General features: G+C 41.4%; 2 protein-coding genes across 2 annotated transcripts; both read left to right on the top strand.

Annotated features, from left to right (window-relative positions):
- Positions 1-4,337: 4,337 nt before the first annotated feature.
- colec11 (collectin sub-family member 11) lies at positions 4,338-11,429 on the top strand (the record flags this gene model as incomplete). The annotated part of the gene is made up of 6 exons (XM_084311186.1): positions 4,338-4,458; positions 4,804-4,875; positions 8,373-8,444; positions 10,033-10,086; positions 10,171-10,266; positions 11,044-11,429. 6 exons carry the CDS (start codon positions 4,338-4,340, stop codon positions 11,427-11,429), a joined length of 801 nt encoding a protein of 266 aa, XP_084167312.1.
- Positions 11,430-16,940: 5,511 nt separating this feature from the next.
- Positions 16,941-23,640, top strand: dcdc2c (doublecortin domain containing 2C; the record flags this gene model as incomplete). Its single annotated transcript, XM_084311185.1, has 6 exons — positions 16,941-17,224; positions 17,357-17,405; positions 18,911-18,987; positions 19,126-19,257; positions 21,320-21,493; positions 23,601-23,640. The coding sequence occupies 6 exons, from the start codon at positions 16,941-16,943 to the stop codon at positions 23,638-23,640; spliced, it is 756 nt and encodes a 251-aa protein (XP_084167311.1).
- Between the last annotated feature and the right edge of the window lie 1,108 nt (positions 23,641-24,748).

The following is a 24,748-nucleotide window of genomic DNA, read 5'->3' as shown; positions in this document are numbered from 1 at the left end:
CTGTCATATCACCATTGTCTTCAAAATTCCTACATTCATTGTATTTGGATGAAGTGTTTCTAATTCTGAATCTCCCGTTTAAACTGTGCATCTAACCTTTGCGGAGTCTCTCTGACGACTACAGTAGAGATGAAAGCATATTTAAACACACCACTGGATAATGCCGATTGTGCTGCAGGCCTACATGATTGCGCTCCAAGAAGTAGTCCCTGTGTACCGCACTGAACTGCACTAAAGGTGATGATTGACTGCTGAATCATGGCAGGAGCACTCATTCAAGGGTACTATGACTATGCTTGCACCTCATGGTACCAAAGCACCTCAAAGGCGATAAAAACAAAATTACAAACATCACAAAACAAACTGGTCAGACTACTGCTTGACCTTACTTAGTAGAACCCACCTCACCCCTGCCCACTTTGACAACCTAGGATGGCTTAGAGTAGACGACAAGAGTACAGCAACTTGCAATGGGCCTGGTCTACAAGATACACTACACCACTAAGGTACCCATGGACATGTCAAAATACTTCCATAAGGTCAGTGAATACCACGACACCAGAGGGAGCTCCACAAATCATGTTAAACCCAGATTCGGCTCAAACAAGGGACTAAACACGATTCGCAATTATGCCACATCAATGTGGAACGCCCTACCCACAGCTGTAAAGGAATGTGAATCACTACCCACTTTCAAAACCACTCTCAAAGAGCACCTATGGGAGACTGCAATTCAAAACTGGCCCCTGTAAATGTCCAAACCCAACCCCCTCCAATGTACAGTTTCTTCCCCCTCAAATTATACTCTTTTTAGACTCCTTTTGTACACATAAACAGTACTGTATATTTGTAGATCTGGTATGTCATAAATGTCTAGATGCAACAGTACCGTCTACCTGTATGTCATATATGTTATGATTAATTGAAAATGGGGGACCCTGATGTAAACAAGACGAAAGACTTTCTCTGGTCTGCATCCCCTTAACAATTGTGTGTATTGAGCTGCACTGTATTGTACCCATTCTGCAATCTGTTAATACAATTTTAAATCAATCAATCAAAGCAAATACAATCAAATCAGATTAATAGAACTGACAGGCAAGTGACATCTTTTCAACAACAAACTGCATGACATAACGACATGTAAAAAAAAAAAAAAAAAAAATCTATAATGGTTTCCAACTGTACCTGCCCCTGGGCATCTTGCCAATACCCATCATGTTGAGGCCCGTGGCATTTCCTTTGAGTTTTCTTCTCTGCCTTGGTTTCTCCATTGCCAGAAACTGTTGGATTAAGTCTATGCTTACAATGCTTGTTTGAACATATTCAGTCTTAGAATAACTTAAAACCCAGTAGATAACTATGTTAATAATGTGCAAATAAATTACATTCAATCATATTGCTAGCTTGTAAACGTTAGCCATCACAAGTCTCAGCAGCAACAACTCGCACTCTCTCAACAACACCACGTGCTTCTAAACTCAGCAAAAGCCAACTACCTTTCTAACTTTACCAATACAATCAATGAATGAAAACAAGCTAGCTACCGTTGGTTTATGAAAACACTAGAATAAACTGCTTGCTAAAAGCGATATTCCTAACTTGCTTGCTTTTCGCCTACACGTCAAAACCTCGCGCAATCTCGGTCCTCAGAAAGCGTGAACTGGATCAATTGAACTAATCAGCGTTTAGGTGCTGCTTCTCTATCGTTTGATAAACATTATTTAGATTCAACTTTAGCTGAGCATGCGAGAGTAAATAATTGTTGCAAGGACTTCCAATTTACCACTTGGTCGGCCGTTCAAGACTTCAAGTGCAACTTCCTGGTGGTGATCAACTCAAGATACGAGGACCGACCGAATGCACGAATAATCATCAAGACATCTCTCCCACAATGGAACGCATATGTCACTGTTAGCTACTGTGTTAATCAAATATGTAATTTGATAACTACTTAGAGTTAGCTGCAACATTTTATTATAGCTGATCTTAGCTTATGTCAACACTAATGCTGGCTAACAGCAAAGACAAGGACGTGTTTAGACACTTTACATTGTGGCTGTGGGGTAGATTAGGAGGTTTGAGTGACAGCATTACTGGGGGGGGAGGGGCTGATTGATTGATTGATTGATTGATTGAAAACTTTATTAACAGATTGCAGAATGGGTACAATACAGTACAGCTCAATACACACAATTGTTAAGGGGATGCAGACCAGAGAAAGACTTTCGTCTTGTTTACATCAGGGTCCCCCATGTTCAATTCCTCATAACATATGACATACATGACATACAGATAGACAGTACTGCTACATCTATACATTTATGACATACCAGATTTGCAAATACAGTACTGTTTGTGATACAAAAAGAGTCCAGAAAATAGAGTATATACATTTGACGTAAAAACTGTACATTGGAGGAGGTTTGGTAGGTGGGGTGGGGTTGGGTGGGTGGGGGGGTCCCCCTTTCACATATTATCCCTGCTGGGTGTGTTTGAAGCTGAGTCAGTCAGCGTGTTATCTTGACTCTGACGCCGCCAATCACTATTGCATTCCCATCCAATTATCTGTGGGGCCCCAGCTGTTTTGGGCTTTATCTATGAAACTGTTTATGGATGGGCCTATCACATACATTCTAGGGTGGCTGCTGAGGAGGAAGACGAAATGTGTCTGAGACCACCAGTGTTCAAAGACCCTGTTAACTCATGAAGACCATTTGGAAAACAGAAAGCTGAACCCTCTTACTACTCAACTCAAGGTAGGCTGCTACATGAACAGATACTCAAATGCAGTATAATTTAAAAACCCATAGCAACAATGTGTCACATACTTTATTGGCTAAACTCATTCCTGATATTGGTCACAACCATTTTAATGATGCTGATGGACAATGACAATTATTATTATTATTGTTGTTATTAGTAGTAGTAGTATTCATAATACTACTACTAATAATAATAATAATAATAATGTTATTATTCTTATTAGAATCTGGGAGAAATTGGAAATTAAACCCATTTTATGTTTTCCTGTCCCCTTTATGATGAAATGAGAAGTACTCTTCAGTAAAATGTCCTATATTTCTGCTCATTTCTTTTGGCTGGATGATTATGAAAGCATTGAACTGTGTTTCAAGAACTGTACTCTATATAATTATTATTGTTATTATTATTATTATTATTATTATTATTATTATTATTATTATTATTATTATTATTATTATTATTATACAAGCAAAGATGCATGTAAGATCAATTTGATACAGTACTGTATGCATACATAGGAGGTTACATGCCATGCAAATATCATATTATGAATTAGATATACAAATGTTATGGTTTGGCTTGAAACGTTTACTTGTTGTAAGTTATAGTGTTCTTAATTAGCCTATTCTGCTTTGAAGAACATGTAATTTCTGTAATACACTAGTACAAAAGCAAATCCCAATTTGAAAAGAATGATCCCTAATAAAGCACAGCCTAATTCACATTATTCCTATGATTTTCGACAGTTTGGTGAAATAAAGCCTGTTGCGTAAAAGTTTGCAGTCCACAGAAATCAGCACAGAAGAGGCCTTGGTCTCTGGGTTTTAGTTTGCAGAGTATTGTTCACAAGTATTGATTGAATTATCAGATCATAACATGTGACTTTGAATTTAGGATTTATTTAAATTTTTTAATTTAGCACCATTTATGGACTTAACATTTTTGTCATAGCAAGCTGTGTTCTTATAATAATGTGTTTGCCAATCAATCTTATTGACAGTGGGTGTGATTCGGGAACATGTTTGTTAGATCATTTACATTTACATTTAGTCATTTAGCTGACGCTTTTATCCAAAGCGACTTACAAGTTATGTACAAGATCACCAGTTTCGATGCTCAAGGAATATTTTAGCATTTGATGCCATTATTCAGGTTCAGATAATAAAAAATGTGTTTCTTGATCAGTGATAAATCTTCACCAGTCTTGTAAATTTGACCAATATGCACTTTATATGTAAAGGCCCAATGTGTAATTTACATATTTACATTAAGTGTTTACAATTTGACTTGTAGATGGAAAAATATTACATAATAACAAAAGCATCAAAATACATAAAAAAAACTCAGGTTTAGTTGGTTCATACACATTATACCAAGAGCTCAGTCAATTGATCTATCTCAAACCTCGCTCTCACGTGATCCTCCAATCACAACTGTTGCTCCCCTCAGACCTACAAGTTCAAATCCAGTTCACAAGCCATGACCTTTGTCACATTTCATCCTCCCCTCTCTCTCTCTTTTTCTCTCTCAGTTCCTCCATTGTAGGCCTACCACCCACTCCATGTTGCAGGATGAGAGGGGAGAAGTTGTTATTGCCCATTGTGTTGGGTTTAACACTGATACAGTTATCTTATGGACAACACATGTCAGACGAGCCCTGCTCCATGCAGATTCTTGTTCCTGGACTCAAAGGCATATAGTTCACACTCACTCACTCACTCACTCACTCACTCACTCACTCACTCACTCACTCACTCACTCACTCACTCACTCACTCACTCACTCACTCACTCACTCACTCACTCACTCACTCACTCACTCACAATAATGCATCATATTACATCACGTGGCATGATTGCATTCAACAAAAATATACATTAATCAAAAATATACCACATGATTTCATATATTCACATTTAAATGTATAGGATGCTTCACATTCTATTGTTTCTCTCTCTCTCTCTCTCTCTCTCTCTCTCTCTCTCTCTCTCTCTCTCTCTCTCTCTCTCTCTCCCTCTCTGTCCTTTCCTCTAAAAGGAGATCCAGGCGAGAAGGGAGAGAAAGGAGCACCAGGTAGACCAGGAAGGGTTGGTCCGTCGGGAGAGATCGGTATGTCTTTTTGCTCACAACCCTTTTACTGTTTGTAAACAATGATGACGTGTTGGCTTCTGGAAGTCCCCAGGGACAGTCTGGATGAAACCATGTGATGTCCGATGAGCTGTCCGTGCATCCAGTGACTGCTACACCTAGGCCTAAGTTAAGTGCTTTCGTGCAGAATGCCCCCTGTCTCTCCTATGGAAAGACTCAAAATTCAATAATAATCCAACCAGGTATGGCATTAAACACCAAAGATCCTGAAACAGTACTAATACTCACTGCAGCAGAGAATTTTGAGATGATTTCAACTTAAAGGAACACGGCAACATTATGAGAAATTCATGGTCTGTGTGGTCTCTCACTGTAATCACTCAGTTAAAACAGAAAATAGGGTGAAGATCACACATGGTTGGGTCTTTTGGACGTCAGGATGCTGTTATACGAGGCAGTCCAGAGACTACCGACTGTTTACTTTGAGGTCAAATGTCACATGATAAATTATACCACTGCTGGTGACAAGTGTTTACTTGAGGAAACGTTAATGAGGAGTTGGAGGCTGTTCTCGTACGTTTACAGCAGATTACACAGTGCCTCAGTGTACAGCAATTTAGAGTGTCAGAGAGTAGCATTTTAGTTTAGGTCAATTTATTATTTGATTCCTTGGTAAATCAAATCAAATCAAATGTATTTGTAAGGCCCGACAACACACGTTAATGTCCCCATGGGCCGGACACGTCTTCTTTAAACAAGTCAAGAAGAAACATCACAATAAGTCAAGAACAAAACAAGGACACCATAAAGTCCAAAACATTTGAAATAAATGCAACACTCCCAGACATACCCCATGCGAAAGTAAGGAAAAACTCACCAAAACCTATAGGAAAAAATGCACCACAGGCAATGTGGAGGAGAGAAACCTTAGAAGGGCCATTCAAGGGGGGATCTCCCTTATTAGATGTCGGTGAAAGTAGTGTTGCAGTGAAAACAGGCGAACAGTTAGTAAGCATGCACTCATGTGTGTAGTGAAACACAGATAAGTGCATGCGATAGCAACTGAACATTTTGAAAGATTAAAGATAGAGTTGATAGCGATAGCAACTGAACATTTTTAAAGATTAAAGATCAAGCTGATAGCGGATCTATTTGAGGCAAAGGGGCGGCGCAGAGAGGGTCGCATCCTCCCGGTCATCATCACGGGACGCCCAACACAATAGAGAGCATCTTGACTGGCAACATCACCTCCTGGTTTGGGAATAGCACTGCACAAGACCGAAGCAGACTACAAAGAGTGACACGTTCAGCCGAACGCACAATTGGAGGGGGGCTCCCCACCCTCCAGAACATTTACAACAAGCGTTGCAAGGGCAAGGCTAAGAGAATCATTAAAGACTCCAGTCACCCGAACAACTGCCTCTTTGAACTGCTGCGGTCAGGCAAGCGATACCGGAGTCTCAAGGCGAGCACAGAAAGACTCAGAAGAAGCTTCTATCCCCAGACCATCAGGCTGCTAAACGAACAATGAACACCACACAACAACAACCACCAAACGCACATAGCACACACATCCACACGCACACACCCACTTTAAACAAACACACTGTAGCACCCACTCCCCACACTTTATATTTATTGATGAAGGATTGCACTACAACTCGTACACCTTACTGTAAATTGTACCTAAATTGTACCTCATCCCATTTCTGCTTTGCACTATATAGTACTGTACATTAGTACACTGCATAGTATTGTATATTATATGGTAACTCAGTTACGTCTATTCTGCATCGAACATTGTACATATGTCTATACTGAACACTGTGACCTCATTTTCTACTTCTAAATTACATGCTATACTATGTTATTTGATACTATCTTGTCTAGCACAGTCTCTGGAGCGTAACAGTAAGACAGGTTGGGACAGGGGTTAGAGAGTTCCCATGTTTGTAGTGGGCGGAGATGGAGCAATAAATACATGTAGTGAGCATATGCATACATGGTGACAGTAGAATCATAGTATATAAGAAAATTGTGAAATTGAGTAATAGATAGAACTACTGCAGGCATATGGATACAGGATGAGATACAATACATAGCTCAGGGCCGTATGCCCCAGGGGGCAGGAGAAGCCACCCAGAAGGTTCAGCACCGCAGGCCAGACAGAAGATGGTATGAAGCTGCTCCATGGGACCGGTTGAGACAGAGACAGAGGTTAAAAAGGTTCTCCCAAGCAGACATGGGAGCAAATAGACATCCCAACTAAACTAGACAGATTAATCTAAGGGTCAGACCCCGACCAGGTGAGATCAGGGTAGGTTGAAGGAGAGAGAGAAAAGATGGTTCTTAAGCAGGGATTTAAAAGCTTCGAGAGAGCAGGCGCCCTTGTGTATACCAACATTTCAATTAAGCAATGCAAATTACGATTTGGCCCTCTTATCACACATGTGATCCAGATTTGGCGTGACACCCAGAAAGCGTGCACTAACCGCCATAGAGCAGGGCGAGCGAGTGCCATTGTCCACTTGTGTTTTTTATTTTTTATTTATTTTTTGTTATTATTATTATATTATTATTTTTTCTCTTCTCTTGTAATTTTAATGATGTATATTTTCGGGACCCCCTTTGGCTGTGGGTCTGGTGGCTGTGGGCTCTGACTGGGGGGGCCGTGGTTGGGGGGTCTCTGCGGGTTGAAGCATTAAAGTGGCGTGGTGCTTTGGCCCGTGGGGGCGCCGGACTCCGGGTCCTTCGGGGTTGGGGTTCGCAGCTGCCGGGCCTGGGGATGGAGGGGGCTCAGGAAGCCTTATACTTTGTGACAGCTTATTTGAACTAGATATGTATGCAAATGTATATTCTGTCTAATTTATTGTCTGATCATTTTGGTTAGTTTATGTTTTGGATGTCTTTTACGTATTATTGTTATTATTGTGTTGTGAGTTGTGATGTTTCATGTTTGAAAAATGGAAAATAAAAAAAAAATTGATCACAAAAGAGAGAGCAGGCGCCCCTGACGAGGGCAGGTCATTTGTTCCATAGGTAGGGAGCGCGGTAGACAATGGCTCTGTGGCCGGTGGATTTCTTTTTAACCCTAGGAATCGATAGAAGCCCCGCATTTTGTGAGCGCAGAGCACGAGCGGGCGAGTATCAAGAGATGAGATCGGATAGATAGAGCGGTGCAAGCCCATTAAACATTTTGTAGGTGAGGAATAGCACTTTAAAGTCAGATCGGGCTTGAATAGGAAGCCAGTGTAGGGCGGACACAACTGGTGTGACAATTTTCTAGTTTTAGTTAGTATCCGTGCAGCTGTTGAAGATTTTTGATGCTTGAATATTTTTTCTTGAACTGTAAAAAAAAAACTGTTTACTTTGAGTGATGTTAGTCTTGCAAGGCTAGGCAGTGAGATACTTGGTAGGGGATGAAGGGATGTAGATATACTTACACTCTACTGTTTCTGTAGGATACACAATCACTATGTTTCACACTTTTTAATTGTACTTTTATTTTTTATGTGCAGGGCATCCTGGACTCAAAGGACAGAAGGGAATTATGGGGCATTATGGCAAAATGGGCCCAGGGGGAATCAAAGGTAACCTCTAGTACTGTACTACCCCCCCCCCCCTCCCAGTGAGCTGTGGTGTTCCACAAGGAAGCATACTAGGACCGCTACTGTTCCTAATTTATGCAAATGACATGTCGTCAGCTTGTGACTGCAACTTGTTCCTGTTCGCGGACGACTCAGCCCTGCTGGTCTCTGACAAGAACAAGTTACAGGTTGAAAAAACCCTCAGCTCGGAACTAGGCAAAATCTGCATCTGGCTCGCTGATAACAAACTATCATTACACCTGGGTAAAACAGAGTCCATTCTCTTCGGTGGAACTCAGCAAGACCGACGGCTTCTCAGTTACAGTGGGTGACAATATTGTCACAAGGAAAGATGAAATTACATACAGTACCTAGGTTCCATCTTAGAGGCAAATCTTTCCTGTGACAAAATGGCATCCAATGTAATAAAAAAGTGAACCAACGAACTAGATTCTTGTACCGGATCTCCTCTCTGGTAAACAAGAATACCCTGAAGACTCTGGCAGGAGCACTCATTCAATGGTACTACGACTATGCTTGCACCTCATGGTACCAAAGCACCTCAAAGGCGCTCAAAACAAACTGGTCAGACTACTGCTTGACCTTACTCCTAGAACCCACCTCACCCCTGCCCACTTTGACAACCTAGAATGGCTTAGAGTAGACAACAGAGTACAGCAACTTGCAATGGGCCTGGTCTACAAGATACACTACACGACTAAGGTACCCATGTACATGTCAAAATACTTCCCAAAGGTCAGTGAATACTGTACCACGACCACAACACCAGAGGGAGCTCCACAAATCATGTTAAACCCAGATTCGGCTCAAACAAGGGACTAAACACGTTTCGCAATTATGCCACATCAATGTGGAACACCCTACCCACAGCTGTAAAGGAATGAGAATCACTACCCACTTTCAAAACCACTCTCAAAGAGCACCTACGAGAGACAATTCGAAACTGGCCCCTGTAAATGTCCTAACGCAACCCCCTCCAATGTACAATAAATGTCCTATTAAACCCAATAATACACGAGACCCTCTTCTTGGGACCAAGTAAGGTTTCGTTGATAATCCAATGTACAGTTACCCCCCCCCCCCCACCCCGCCTACCCAACCCCCCGCCCCCACCACACCACCTCCAATGTACAGTTTCCCCCCCACCCCAGACCCCACCCCATCTACCCAACCCCCCCCCCCACCCCTCCTACCTACCAACCTCCTCCAATGTACAGTTTCTTCATCAAATGTATATACTCTATTTTTTAGACTATCAAAAACAGTACTGTATTTGTAAATCTGGTATGTCATAAATGTATAGATGTAGCAGTAGTGTCTATCTGTATGTCATGTATGTCATATGAACTGAAAATGGGGGACCCTGATGTAAACAAGACGAAAGTCTTTCTCTGGTCTGCATCCCCTTAAGAATTGTGTGTATTGAGCTGTACTGTATTGTACCCATTCTGCAATCTGTTAATAACATTTTCAATCAATCAATCAAACTGTATACTGTAGGACCTCCATTATACACACATATTTAGTTTGCTTTGTGTCTGATCTGATTAAGATGTGTCACCTTTCTCAGGTGTAAAAGGAGATTTGGGCGATCCAGGTCCCAGGGGCCCTAATGGAGATCCAGGTAAAAAAGAAAAGAAAGTCGAATGCGTTGTTGTTGCTGCTGATTACCACCATGTTCTAATCACCCACATGTTTGCCTTATCAGGAGTTCCGTGTGAGTGCACGCCACTGAGAAAGGTGATTGGTGAAATGGACATTCTCGTGGCACAGTTGTCCAGCGAGCTCAAGTTCATTAAAAATGGTATGATTTTAGCATTCCATGGCTTATTGAAAAAGTTTTATTTTTTTTAAATTAACCCTTTCAGGTGCATGTTTATTTCTTTTTTTATGTTTTCTCAGAATTCCATCTCGGAATACCTTACAGTGACCAGTAGCCATTTTTTCATCATCATTTGAATTTTCGGTTCTCAGACATCTACCTTGCATGCGAGGTCATACAGTTGAAATTGGTCATGTTAAATTCTTGAACCAACATGTTTCGAAATACAGTTTTGACATGCTATTCTGTTAACATAATATGCCTTGTCTCCATCAGCTATGTTCAGCCTGGCTGGGGCTAGCCATGGTCTAGCATGGTATGGTATGATTGGGTTTGTGTCTCCATTGCGTTTCTTGTAAACTCTCCGGTTACTAGACAACCTTTCAAAATTCAACACCACCAACTGTGGTACACAAGCTAAACCCTACAGTCACAGCCCAGCTTTGGCCAGGTTGTGAAAGGTGGATGATTGTCTCAGCCAGGGTCCAGCCAGGTTCTAAAGACAATGGAGACGCTCACTGTGTGTCAGACAGGCCACAGCACAACTAAACCCTGGCTAGTGGAGACGAGGCCACAGCACTGCTAAACCCTGGCTAGTGGAGACAAGGCAATATTCTCTGTTTTGACTTCATGTCCCTATGCATGCCAGTTTGTAACACTCTGTTTATTGTGTGAAAATGATTGCAAAAGGCTGGGCATGTCGCTGTGAAAATTATAGAAATACTAGTGCTCATTTTGCAGCACTGCCCTCCCCTGCAGCTGTCGCCGGCATCAAAGAGACAGACAGCAAGGTCTATCTGCTTGTGAAGGAGGAGAAGAGATACTCGGATGCGGAGGCCTACTGCCAGGGGAGGGGAGGGCACCTTGTTATGCCCAAGGACGAGGGGGCCAACAGGGCTGTCGCGGGGTACGTCACCGAGGCGGGGCTGAGCAGGGTGTACGTCGGCATCAATGACTTGGACCAAGAGGGCCTGTTTGCCTACGTGGATCGCTCCCCGATGAGCACCTTCAGCAAGTGGAGGGACGGGGAGCCCAACAACGCCTACGACGACGAGGACTGTGTCGAGATGGTGGCCTCTGGCGAGTGGACGGACGTAGCCTGCCACCCCACCATGTGTTTTGTGTGTGAGTTTGACAGAGTTTGACTTTGGTCCTGTGTGTGGTTGAAAGGACCGGGTGAAGGGCTGAAGGAGGTTCGCACACGAAGCAAAGTCGAATTCTGGGGCTGATCAAGGATGTTTCTTAAAAAAAAAAAAAAGAGAGTAGTTGGCAGCAAAGATAATACTATTGCATGACATGCAGCTATAGTTGTGCAAAATAGTATCTTTCTGCTGTCCTTTCTTGATTTAGGCTAAATGTTAAATGTTTTCTTATTTTACCTACTGTAATACCAGTGCTGTTTGAGAAGCATATGCATCCTATTTATTTTCTTATATAACTATTACTCGAATAGCATTCCTTCGTTTTTCATTTGAAATTTTATTTTTGTCAATTATTTTTCATCAAACATTTTCATTAAATAGGGAATACACTTTTGTTTTGTGATTTGTATTAGTGTTCCACACAGCTTCCATTGGTCACTGTAGGCAACAGCAACATAAACTGGACCAGGGTTGGACTTGAAAGCGGACATGGGTACTGGACATGGACAACAGTGATATTCAGCATCCTACCTAATAATGGAGGTCACCAGGTGGTGCAGTGGCTGGAGGAAATGATTAACAAACGGAATTTTCTTTTAGTGCTTTGAGCCCATCCCTGGTACAATATGCCACCTAGTGGACATAAATCATATAGCACTGTACAATCTTTACCGTTTAGATTCAAATTCATGAATCGTTCATAAAATAAAATATTCCTTTATTGATCCCCTTGGGGAAATGCAGGCATTATAGCAGCATGTGGGAGGGGAGGTACAGGTTATATTAAAGATTAAAAAAAGATAAGCTGTGTAAACAATATATTTAACTCTGAATATAAGCACATGAGCAAGTACAGTCTAATCAAAGGTGTAGATGAGGGTCTGTATGCCCTGTCAGTTATATTATATGTTACAATAAATATGGTCAATAACACTAAGAATATTAATATACTATGAGTAAGTAAAGTATACAGTATACACAGGTGCAGTATACATAAGGTATACATACACATAAGCATGATATTATGTCATACGTGCATGCAAGTGTAAATGTACCAGGGAATTTAAGAAACTATCCAATCCAATCCAACTTTATTTATAAAGCGCTTTAACAGCCACAGGGGCACAACGTGCTGTACAGAGGCAGCATATTAAAAAACTATAAGCAGCACTAAAAAATAGATAAAAGAACAAGAGTGCTAAAAAGGGGGGGAAAAGATAAACATAGGCAACAATAAAAATGTAAATAGATAAGAGTACAAGTATTTAAAAGCAAAGGACACAGTAACAAAACGATACAACAATAAAACAATACAATCATAAAATCAACAAGCTACATGGTGTCGAAAGCCAGGGAGAAAAGGTGGGTCTTAAGGAGGCCTTTGAAATGGGACAGTGATGAGGCCTGCCTAATCTGCAGCGGCAGCTCGTTCCACATTTTGGGGGCAACAACAAAGGAAGCACGGTCCCCCCTGAGCTTACGCCTAGTTTTAGGCACTACAAGGAGCAGCTGGTCAGCTGACCTGAGAGAGCGGGAAGGTGCACGGAGAAAGATTCCCAGAATGACACACACACACACACGCGTAAGGTAACCGACCAACGTCTTGGATGATAGGGAGACTAGTGGTAGGTCAAGGATGGTGAGGTGGTGTAAATACTACTAAAAGTTACTATACTAGTAAATACAAACAACTTTTTCTTTAACTCATAAGATGTACAGGGGCTTTCTGCCTGTCGCATCTGCACTAGTGCCCTGGAGCTGCACCTACCTACAGCCAGGATACAGTGTAATTCATCCCTTGTGCCATACTGTATACCTGTGAGTCCACCTTTAGGGTCAGACAGGTGCAGAAAGTGTGCGTGTTGCTGCAGGATTCGCAGAGCAACCTCTCTGCCCCCCTTCACAAATGTTTACTTAAGTTTGGCCTTCAACGCGTCCAGAAGGCTGAACTGTGAATTGTATCCTGGAAACCACGAAGGAACCAATAAAAGAAGGAAGGGTCATTACATCACCTCCTCATCACCTACAAAGCCCTTCACTCCCTTGCCCCCCGGTACCTAGCGGACCTCCTCCATCCCGCCCCGGAGGCTGCGGTCCTCTGACTCCGGTCTCCTCTCCATCCCCACCACCAACATGCGGACTATAAGGTCCCAGAGCCTTCTCTGTGGCCGCACCCACCCTCTGGAACTCACTCCCTCCAAACATCCGTAGTGCTACATCCCTGCACTCCTTCAAATCCCAACTCAAAACCCACCTTTTCACCAAATTTGTAAATGACTCTGCCTGATTTCTCCTTTTTTCTTTCTTTCCTTCCTTTTGATTATTATTTTGTTGTTACGTTGTTCCCTGTCCCCCTCCCTTAGCTGTTAAGCGCCTTGGGTCTCCTGAAAGGCGCTATATACATTTAAGATATTATTATTATTATTATTATTATTATTATTATTATTATTATTATTATTATTATTATTATTATTATTATTATTATTATTATTATTATTATTATTATTATTATTATTATTATTATTATTATTATTATTATTATCACTGTGTAGCGCATGGACACACATTGGTGCCAAGTGTGAAAACTTTCAGTTCATCGAGTTGAATGCAGGATCAGCCATCTCCTCGTTTATGACCTTTCATCCTAGAGGCAAATCTTTTCTGTGACAAAATGACATCCAATGTAATAAAAAAAAGTCAACCAATGAACTAGATTATTGTACCGGATCTCCTCTCTGGTAAACAAGAATACCCTGAAGACTCTAGCAGGAGCACTCATTCAAGGGTACTACGACTATGCTTGCACCTCATGGTACCAAAGCACCTCAAAGGCGCTAAAAACAAAATTACAAACATCTCAAAACAAACTGGTCAGACTACTGCTTGACCTTACTCCTAGAACCCACCTCACCCCTGCCCACTTTGACAACCTAGGATGGCTTAGAGTAGACAACAGAGTACAGCAACTTGCAATGGGCCTGGTCTACAAGATACACTACACGACTAAGGTACCCATGTACATGACAAAATACTTCCCAAAGGTCAGTGAATACCACGACCACAACACCTGAGGGAGCTCCACAAATCATGTTAAACCCAGATTTGGCTCAAACAAGGGACTAAACACGTTTCGCAATTATGCCACATCAATGTGGAACGCCCTACCCACAGCTGTAAAGGAATGTGAATCACTACCCACTTTCAAAACCACTCTCAAAGAGCACCTACGAGAGACTGCAATTCGAAACTGGCCCCTGTAATGTCCAGGTGTCCCTTTGTGCCCAAATGTATAACCCTACCCCTGACAATGTACAGTAAATGTCCTAACCCAATAATACACGAGACCCTCTTCTTGGGACCAAGTAAGGTTTTGTCGATAATCCAATGTACAGTTTAGACTCTTTTTGTATCACAAACAGTACTGTATTTGTAAATCTGGTATGTCATAAATGTATAGATGTAGCAGTACTGTCTATCTGTATGTCATTATGATAAATTGAAAATGGGGGACCCTGATGTAAACAAGACGAAAGTCTTTCTCTGGTCTGCATCCCCTTACAATTGTGTGTATTGAGCCATACTGTATTGTACCCATTATGCAATCTGTTAATACAATTTTCGATCAATCAATCAAGTCATTTATTACCTCAGATGTCAGAATCATTTGCACTTTGTTGCACTGTTAACACTAGTTAACGTTTGACATATTGGTTGATATTTCCTCAGATAGCTTGTATATTTTTTATTTGAATACAGTACAGGCTTCAATAGAACTGACACCAAAGTCTGGCACCAAGCAGAGCATAGAACACTGGTGTTCTGACATGATGACCCTTCCTTATTTTATAGTTTCCTTGGAAACCACCCCTTCTATATACGCACTCTGAGCAAACCCACTCCAGTAGCACCACTACCATCCCACAACCTCACTGTCAACGCACCATGGGGCAACAGTGGCTCATGAGGTAGAGCAGTTGTCTGGTAATCCGGAGGTTCCCCGTTCTATTCCCGCTCCTGCTCCTCCTGGGCAGTATGTCCAACAAGTGTCCTTGAGCAAGACACCTAACTGAACTGCTCCCGATGAGCAGGTTGGCACCTTGCATGGTCACCTCTGCCGTGAATGTGTGAGTGAATGAATGGGTAAAATATGAGAAACAAATTGTAAAGTGCTTTGGATAAAAGCGCTATATAAATGCACCATCTACCATTTACACCACCTCACCATCATTGACCTACTAGTCTCCCTATCATCCTTGGTTGGTTATCTTACGTGTGTGTGTGTGTGTGTGTGTGTGTGTGTGTGTCATTCTGGGAATCTTTCTCCGTTTACACTTAAGCTTGTAAAATGAAGCCCATGATCCGACCTTTCTGCTGCTTACCAGACAGTGAAGTCACTGGTTTGGATGACCGCACAGTGTCACACAAACTTCTCAGTTACATAGGTTCCAGCACTGAGACTACTGAGAATGAAATGCAGGCACAAAATGGCTACAATAGTAGTAAGCTGACATACAGTAGTGATTATTTGATTCCAAACTATTTAGGCTAATTAATTAATGTATACAACTTTACCAATTGCAATACATTTAACAATCATATAATCACATCCTTGTTGATAGGCATGTCTGCTTATCTGTCAGATTATAGCCTAATGCTAAGGGGTGAAAAAGCAATAGGCTATAGTACTGTACAACCTAGGCTAGTAACCTTTATGGTGTAGCTGTCAGTAATAAAAGTTATTTTACAGCAGTTGATGATATTGTTTTTTAATGTAGCCAGATTAGATGCTATTACCTCCCCAAGAAGACAGACAAATCTGAATATGCATGGTGCAGTTATCCTAATAAAGCACAGCACGAGTCCCTTAAGAAATTTATAATTAATGGCGGGATGAATTATGCATTTCATTGACCAGGAGATACCTGGCAAAAAAAACAATTAGCTTGTTGGAGTAATCTCTGGTTACCTCTGCTCTGTGACTGTCCACTTGTAGTGCACTGCCAGGCAATCGGTGTTGTAGACTATTGCTATTTGCTACCGTATTCCAAATGAGAGATTTGGGTTGCTAATTTGTGAGAGGCACAAGTCATCCTCAACCAAAGACAAATCACATTTAGATATTTAGTAGTCAAGCTTAGAATATGGTGACCCCGGCCGCCACCACCACCACCGCCCACACATACCCTACCCTAGAGACGGGCCTCCAGCCCTCCACATACCCGAGTGCCTGTCCCCCCACTTGGTTTCCTTGGAAACTCATCAAACATTTGAACCAGCATGTGAATTAACGTTAGTGGTAACGGAAACAACCCTAACAACGCCGAAAGGGGATATGTTTCTTGGTATGATGCTACCCTCTCAAGTGGAATTGGTTCCCATATCATATATCTCCATTTAGGCTACACGTCCATGAGTTCAAATGTAACGGGCTAACTTGCCAGCTTGACGGGGTGACTTTTGCCACAACAAGCTGAACGCTAGTGTGTGTATCACTATCATCCATGACTATTGATTATGACCGGCGCATCTGGTACGAGAACTCCGCCTCCGATCAAAACAATAGTTGTATACAGAAACGGGGACGCTTTTTATCCCGGGAGAAAGGTAGTGGTTAATCAGCGACAAGCGTCAACTTTTGACAGTTTTTTGACGTCTTTGACTCATGGTGTTGAAGCTCCGTTCGGAGCGGTGAGGAATGTTTACACTCCCCGGGAAGGGCACAGGGTGTCCGGCTTGGACAGCTTGCAGCACGGGGAGAGATATGTTGCAGCTGGAACAGAGCGGTTCAAGAGGCTGGAGTAGGTACCTTGTAATTAGGCAGCAATTATCATCACACCACTTTGCATTTCCCAGCGAGAATAATCGAGTGACCTAGGCTGCTACTGAGTTGTATGAATCAGCCCATTTATGTGATCACTTTATCTTTCCAGCTATTGGCAAATAACAACCAAGAAACCACAGCAAAAGAAGAGTGAGCCGGTAAGAACACCTGTCGTTGAATCACTTAAGCAAAATAGAGGTATTGCGCTTTGTTTACTTTTTTGTTTTGGTCCGCCATGTGGTTTGGAGTTTAGTAACCTCCGGACCTCTCTTATATTAGTAGAGCATGTGACCAGCAGTACTAGCAACCCTCGTCCATTACTCGCTGCGCCTGCAATCCAATCCACACACCAGAGTGACCAGACAAAAACAAAACTGTAAACAAAGCGCAGCACCATATTGTCATCTTTTGCCTAGAGGTCGCTGTTTGACGACATTACCCATCAAATGTTTCCAGGTGCTGTATATCCTCAAATGCTACTTTTGCCAGTGGGGGTGGGGGGTCCCAGTATAGTGGCTTCGACATTAGAGGGCCATTTTAAAGACTCCTGAATGACAACAAACTGTAACAGTTTAGACATAATTTAGAAATGTCTCTGATCACAAATGGCAGGGGACAGTCTGATAATGTTAGTACTGGTATTTTCCCGGCATTATATTGGACACTTGGATACTGTTCTCTGAATGGTGGTGTGGGTTAGAATCCTGCTTCTGACACATAGTATTTTCCCCTAACTTAAGGTAGTAAGTTCTATAAGACAATGACTATTTTTTCACCTACATCATGTCATGGTGCTGTAACACAACACTGGGATTCAATCAGGGATTTACATCAACATAATGGAGCATTAAAGGGGCACGTCACCAAAAAACAATGCTGATTTATTTTTCACATAATCTCACACGCATCCAACAACTCTAAATAGTTTTGCACACATTAATTTTGTTTGACAGTTATCGAGAGTAAATTAGTTGAATTGGTGAATATGGCCACTGAATTGACATTGAATCCCTGTGCTATGTTAATTACAACACCATGAAATTATGTAGATAAACATTTTTATAGATAAGATGAGATACTATTCCTTTATTGATCCCCTTGGTGAAATTTGGGGAAAATAAGTATGTGTCAGAAGCGGGATTCGAACCCAAGCCTCCATTTAGAGACCCGAACACCCATTACTACGGAAGGATTTTAATCTTGAGTCTGGCGCCTTCGACCACTCGGCCATCCTGACACCCAAGGTTTCACTGGTGGCCATATTCAAACACATTTCCTCTCAATAGCTGCCAAACTAAATGAATGTGTGCAAAACGGTTTAGAGTTTTTGGATGTGTGTGAGATTAAGTGCAAAATAAATCAGCAGCAGGAAATGTGCTTTTTTTTCTTGGCCCATCATGAAGCAGAGGATAGGTCAGCTCTATGTTTACTTTACAAACATTACAAACAAACCTTTTACAGTCACAATACACAGCAAATACAATTTAAAAACTCATACATGTGGTCTAGTGTTAGTCCATGTCTGAGCTGAGCAGATACAATAGAGAATAGAAACATGTCTCCATTGCTATTTGGTGGTGGGGATACCTTTTGCTTATGTTTGGATCATTGATTGGGCCTTTAAACATTACATTAAGAAAGAGTTTGATTGTGACATTTTCAGATCCAACCAGTCGTTCACAGCAGAATAATAGTTCCTGCTCGCTGGAAGACAAATATTAATGAGTCATGTACCATTAAGTGAGTATTGATTCTCAGCTGGATAGTTTGTCATGAATGTAAATAGAAAACAATGTTATACTATGGACAAACACGCATTTTCCAATGTTTGCATGATGAATTCATTATAAACCAAGTTTCCTGTGTTGTATTTCACAGTGTTTTTACCAACGGAGACATCATGGTTCCTCCAGCTCGCATATTGATCCCAAAGTATACTCTCACAAGCTGGGAAAACGTCTTGGCCATGGTGACTGAGAAAGTGCATCTACGCACTGGTGCTGTGTACAGGTAATAGGGGAGCCAGGCTATGTCGTTTGCAGTTAGCCGTCTATGAGTGTCAGGCATTTACCCATTGGCCTACTGCTTTTAGGAAGTTTATCATCTGGCTTTAACATACAGTGGGTTGCGGAAATATTCAGCCTGCTTGACTTTTCATACATTGTACACAAAAATACAGATAGATGTCTTTCTCATTTCTCCGTTGACTTCCTTACTATGGAAGTCAACGGAGAAATGAGAAAGACATCTATCTGTATTTTTGCGGACATGACCGGTTAGCCTAGGCATTGTCCAACTAACACCTCTCCCAAAGGCTAACCGGTCATGTCCGCTTCCATTCATTGTGCTAAGCTAGGCTAACATGCAGCCAGATAGCTTTCTACTGAACGCACAGAGAGGAAACTGGTATCTATCGTCTTGTCTCTCTCTGGAGAAGACGATAAGCTAATTTCCCAAAATGTTGGCGTGTTCCTTTAAGATCCCCATGGGCGACGGTACGTCATGTCATTTAATTTTACTTACTCAGAAGTAGGGCTGGGTATCGCCACTGATTTCCAAAATGTATTCGATTCTGATTCACAAGGACCTTGTTCGATTTCCCAAATTGATTCAATATGGATTCAGATATTAGGGATATTTCAGTTGAAATACCAGTTTTGCTTGGATATGAAAGAGATTATCAGAGAACTAATGCTGTAAATTGTACAAGGAGCCCTCTAACCTGGTGCATTATTAGAAATATTAATAATTGACCACAAAGCAGTTACATTAATGTACTTTTTATTTAACATAACCAACACACTACAGCAGTCAACACAATATAGCATAATTTCGCTGCTGGCGGGACAAAACCTCATAACTCCATTTTAATTTTTTTTTTAATATAAATCAACTCCGTAGATCATCCTCCATATGTGTGTGTGGGTTTTACAAAGTTTAAACAATGGAAAAGCATTAAACCGATCATCTGTCTAAACCTCCTAACTCTATTCGCCCTCAAATCTGTGTTCGTTTTTTTCATCTGCTGAAAAGTTGGGTTTTTGGAGTTATGAGGTTATATATGACTTGGAGAGAAAATAACTAATTTAATATTGTAACATGGCCAACACAATATAGCATATATGCATAATATTTATATATATTTTTAAAGATCAATCTGGGATATCTATCAATATCGTATTATTTAATTGAAGATCCATTTGAATCAGTCTTTTTATAGAATCAGCATTCTATATTACCTAGACATAAAATCTGGGCCACTTATTGTCAAACACTTACCCTGAAGTTGTTGAAATGGTCCCAACTTGTCAAAACTTCAGTGGAGAGTCTGTCTCCTCTCTTGGCTCCGTCATGTTCATTAGAATGTGACTTGGAGAGAAAATAACGAATTTAATATTCAAATCAAAATGTCAGCAGACAGATTCCCCATTTAAGTTTTGACACATTGGGACCATTTCAACAACTCCGGGGTGAGTGTTTGACAAATAAGTGGTAATATAGAATGCTTCTGAGGAAAGTTAAATTCAATTACAGTACATGACATTCTGTCGCACGGGGGGGGGGTCTTAAATTTATTTGCCCAGCTGTGATGCTAGTGTACCAGCAAACATGGAACCAGCAAACATACCCCTTACTGTGCTTCAGTGGAAATCACATTAAGCCCCATTAACATGACAGACAGAATAACACAAAAAACATTGTTGAAAACCTCACATACGGTACAATCTAATGATTACACCTGAGTGACATTTGATATGAAAGGTTGAACACGTTTTTAGCCAGTGTGCCAATATGGCTCAAATGAAGCATGGAGGCGCAAAATAGATGTCTCTGTTATTTAAATGTAGGCTAATTGACTAGAATTAGAATTTAATAGACAAAATAAGAGTACTTTAGAAGTCAAGGGGGGTGAATAGTTTGGCAACCCACTGTATCCTTATGCTATCACTACTGTGCTCTACACTACAGTATTTTAGGCCATTTAGAATGAACCCAAGCCATATCCTGAACGCTTGCCGTTTGAAATTGGGAAGGTTTTCAACTTGCATTCTCCCCCGGTTTGAATTCCCAGACTGTACACGTTAGACGGACACATTCTACGTGGTTCTGCGGAGCTGAAGAACAACCAGTACTACGTGGCCGTGGGAGCTGCTAGGTTCAGGGCTCTGCCGTACAACCACTGGATCCCCTCCTGCGAGTGCATGGCTGGGGAGAACAGGCTGCACGACACCGAGAAACACGGAGGGTACAAGACGTCTTCTTCTCAAGCAAGAAATAGGATCTTACCTCTACAGCGTATCTGTTTATTTATTCTACATTCTCTTGCATTGAATATGAAATAGCACATTCCTAACCTTCATACTGTATTTTACTATCATGCAATTTGCTGCTAAATAATCTTACTTGCCTATAGTATAACTTACTATGCTAATCTGTCTATATGATAAGATAAGATATTCCTTTATTGATCCCCTTGGGGAAATGCAGGCATCATAGCAGCATGGGGGAGGGGGGGGGGGGGCATGGTAATAGTAGAAGACATAATACAGGCAATAAAATGATAGTACAGTAGAAAAATAGGCAGTGTACAATATAATTAACTCTGAATATACGCATCTGAGCAAGTAGGCAGTGTAATCAACGTGCAGATGTGTATGCCCTATCAGTTATACAATCAGTTACAATATATCAGTTACAATATTCACCAATACTCTCTTATTATTTTTCTTATATTTCTTCTTAACCGTCTATTAACTCAATCAGTGCCAGCCATTAGACACGGACCGCTGTAGCTGGGCCAAGCGTTAAAAGATACGACTGCGTGGCCTTGTTTGTAGAGCTAAATCTATATTCTATATTATAGCCATGGATACAATATTATAGTAATTTGACACTGTGTTTCTTCTTCTTCAAGATGCAAAAAATATATAATTTTTTCATTTATACGTTCCCGTGTTATACCGTGGTGAATATAAGTATGGTTTTACAGCGGTATGGGGTAATTCCTGAAAGGCTGCGTAATAGCCATATAGGCGTTTCTTGCCTATACACGCTAGTATTCCCGAATCAAATCTATACAGTAGCTATTATGTTTCATCATGAATGCATGAAAGGGGGGGGGGGGGTCGTTTCTGATGATTGATTACCAGTAACGGCATTAGTATTGAACGCTAAAAACGCTGATCAGCTGGATCGGTATGAAAACCTTGCACAATCAAGCCAGAATTTACGTCAGATGATCCTTACCTTTGATCGGGAGCAGGGGCGGACCTAGCACATTTGGCGCCCTAGGCGAGCTTCACCACTGCCCCCCCCCCCCCCCCCCCCCCCCCCAAAAATCAAAACATCTTAACCCTTTCACTGCCGCGCTACCAAACGGTTAACCCTTTTCACTGCGACAATACACAGAAGGTTAACCCTTTCACGACCGTCGGTTGTGTGATAGTAAAGGGTTAACCCTCTGTCGTGTGGCAGTGAAAGGGTTAAGAGTTATACAGTAAAGTACTGCACCTTTATTTTTTACAAGCAAGAACAAGAGCTAAGAATAAATGTAAAGTGCACACTAAAGAATTATATTGCCTGTAGGAAGCTCCGCCCCTGATCGGGAGTATTCCAAAAATAATATTCCAATTGTTTGATCGATATCTGCTCCATCCGATTTCAATTTGGCCCACGACATAACCAACCACAGCATATGCATCGAATGTCCCGTAGACGTTTGGATGCAACCGATTGAACCTCTAGCCTTGCCGTAAACTGAAAATCGAGTTAAAAAATTTTAATTAAAAAAATGATTTTACCTTTATATACCCAGGCAAGCAAGTAAAGAACACATTCTTATTTTATTTATTGTCAAAAGTATGCATAATGTTGTGTTAATTCCACGACAAGAGATACGTAATGTTAATTACCTGAAATTATTCCGTTTTTTTGGGGGGGAAACCCTGCATATATCGGTATCGGTTGATATCGGTATCGGAAATTAAGAGTTGGACAATATCGGTATATCGGATATCGGTAAAAAAGCCAATATCGAACATCCCTAATTAAAATGTATTGTCATCATACAGCACCTATAGCTGTATATAGTGGAATAGACTATTATTATTCCATATTTATACCGTCTAGTTGCGCACTCCTGGCCACCTGCCACACACACACACACACACACACACACACACGCACACACACACACACACTTACTGTATATGTGCAAAATTAATCGTTCCAGCAAAGTAAGCTTTGTCAATACTGAACGACTGCGCACCTGTCAAGAGCCAATCGCGCAGTAGGTTTTGAAATACCGGACCTGTCATCTATCTCTCTGAAAGGTCCCTGTGGCTAAAACCCAGAGTGTACTCAGAACTTGTAGGTGTGGAGGCACAGGATTAGACCGTTCTCCATTCTTGCCTGGGCGGCCAGAGCATCTAACGCTTCTAACAGCAATATATAATCCATTTCAGAAGCAGAACGCACACAATAAGTTATAATAATAATAATTGAAAAGTTCTGGGTTTTTAAAGTTGTATTTGGGCGCAATTGACAATATTTCCCCTTCATCTGGGTAAGAGTTTCTTATCTGCTCTCGACCACTCTTAGAATTTGGTCTTGCCTAAGAGAAAAGCAAAAATAAGAAATCATTGCTGAATCCTAGGTAAGAACAAAATAAGAGGAAATCTGTTCTTATATCGCTTTGTGAATGAGGCCCATTGGGTCTCATTCCCCAATATTTCCCAAAGACTTCTCTTGGAAGACTTATCTTGGAACCGACTGTGACAGAATCGACGACAAGGTCACTCTGAGTCCCCAACGCGTGGGGAAGATGTCTTAAGTGGCTCAAACGATCACAGCTGAGATACCGGCGATGAGGAATGTCACCATTCTGAAACATGAACGTGCGTTCCAGTCTAGGTCATTTGCATACAAAACAACGCCTCCAGAGCTCCTTATAAGGCAGGCTCTGTGCCGTGTGCAAATGAAATTGAGAAAAGTCGAGAGTTTAGACACACCTGTCCAGCTCATTAAATGCAACTAATGATGCAGCCGTGTGAAAATGGTGGCGGAAGCACTTTGCGACAGATCAAAATGAGATTAGATTAATGTATTGTCATCATTATACAGAATACAGGCTACTACTCGTGACCACCTGTCACAGCGCGCGCACCCCCCCCCCCCCCCACACACACACACACGCTCGCAGTACTGTATAGTCTACGTGCGTAATGAATGAACGCAGTAGGCTTATATTATTCAAATGACTTGTTTTATTAGGAGATCGTAGATACTGCGCTGCATAGTACAGTCCACCAGTCCGCTGCCCGACTCTGGCGGCCTTAACACATTGTGTGCCGGCCGGATATGACGAATTATCGCTTGTATGCCAGCACGTTAATCAATGGGAGGACGAGCACATATGCGAGTGATTAAACTATATCCTAAATTATGGCTATGGGTCTAATACACCCGTCGCTTATCAATGACTTGCTTGCAGTCAACATCT

This window comes from Notolepis coatsorum, assembly GCF_963971535.1.
Source record: "Notolepis coatsorum genome assembly, chromosome: 3".
In the NCBI taxonomy this organism is placed as follows: Eukaryota; Metazoa; Chordata; class Actinopteri; order Aulopiformes; family Paralepididae; genus Notolepis; species Notolepis coatsorum.
Note: the sequence above shows the minus strand (reverse complement) of the source record. Positions and strands in the feature narration are given on the sequence as shown.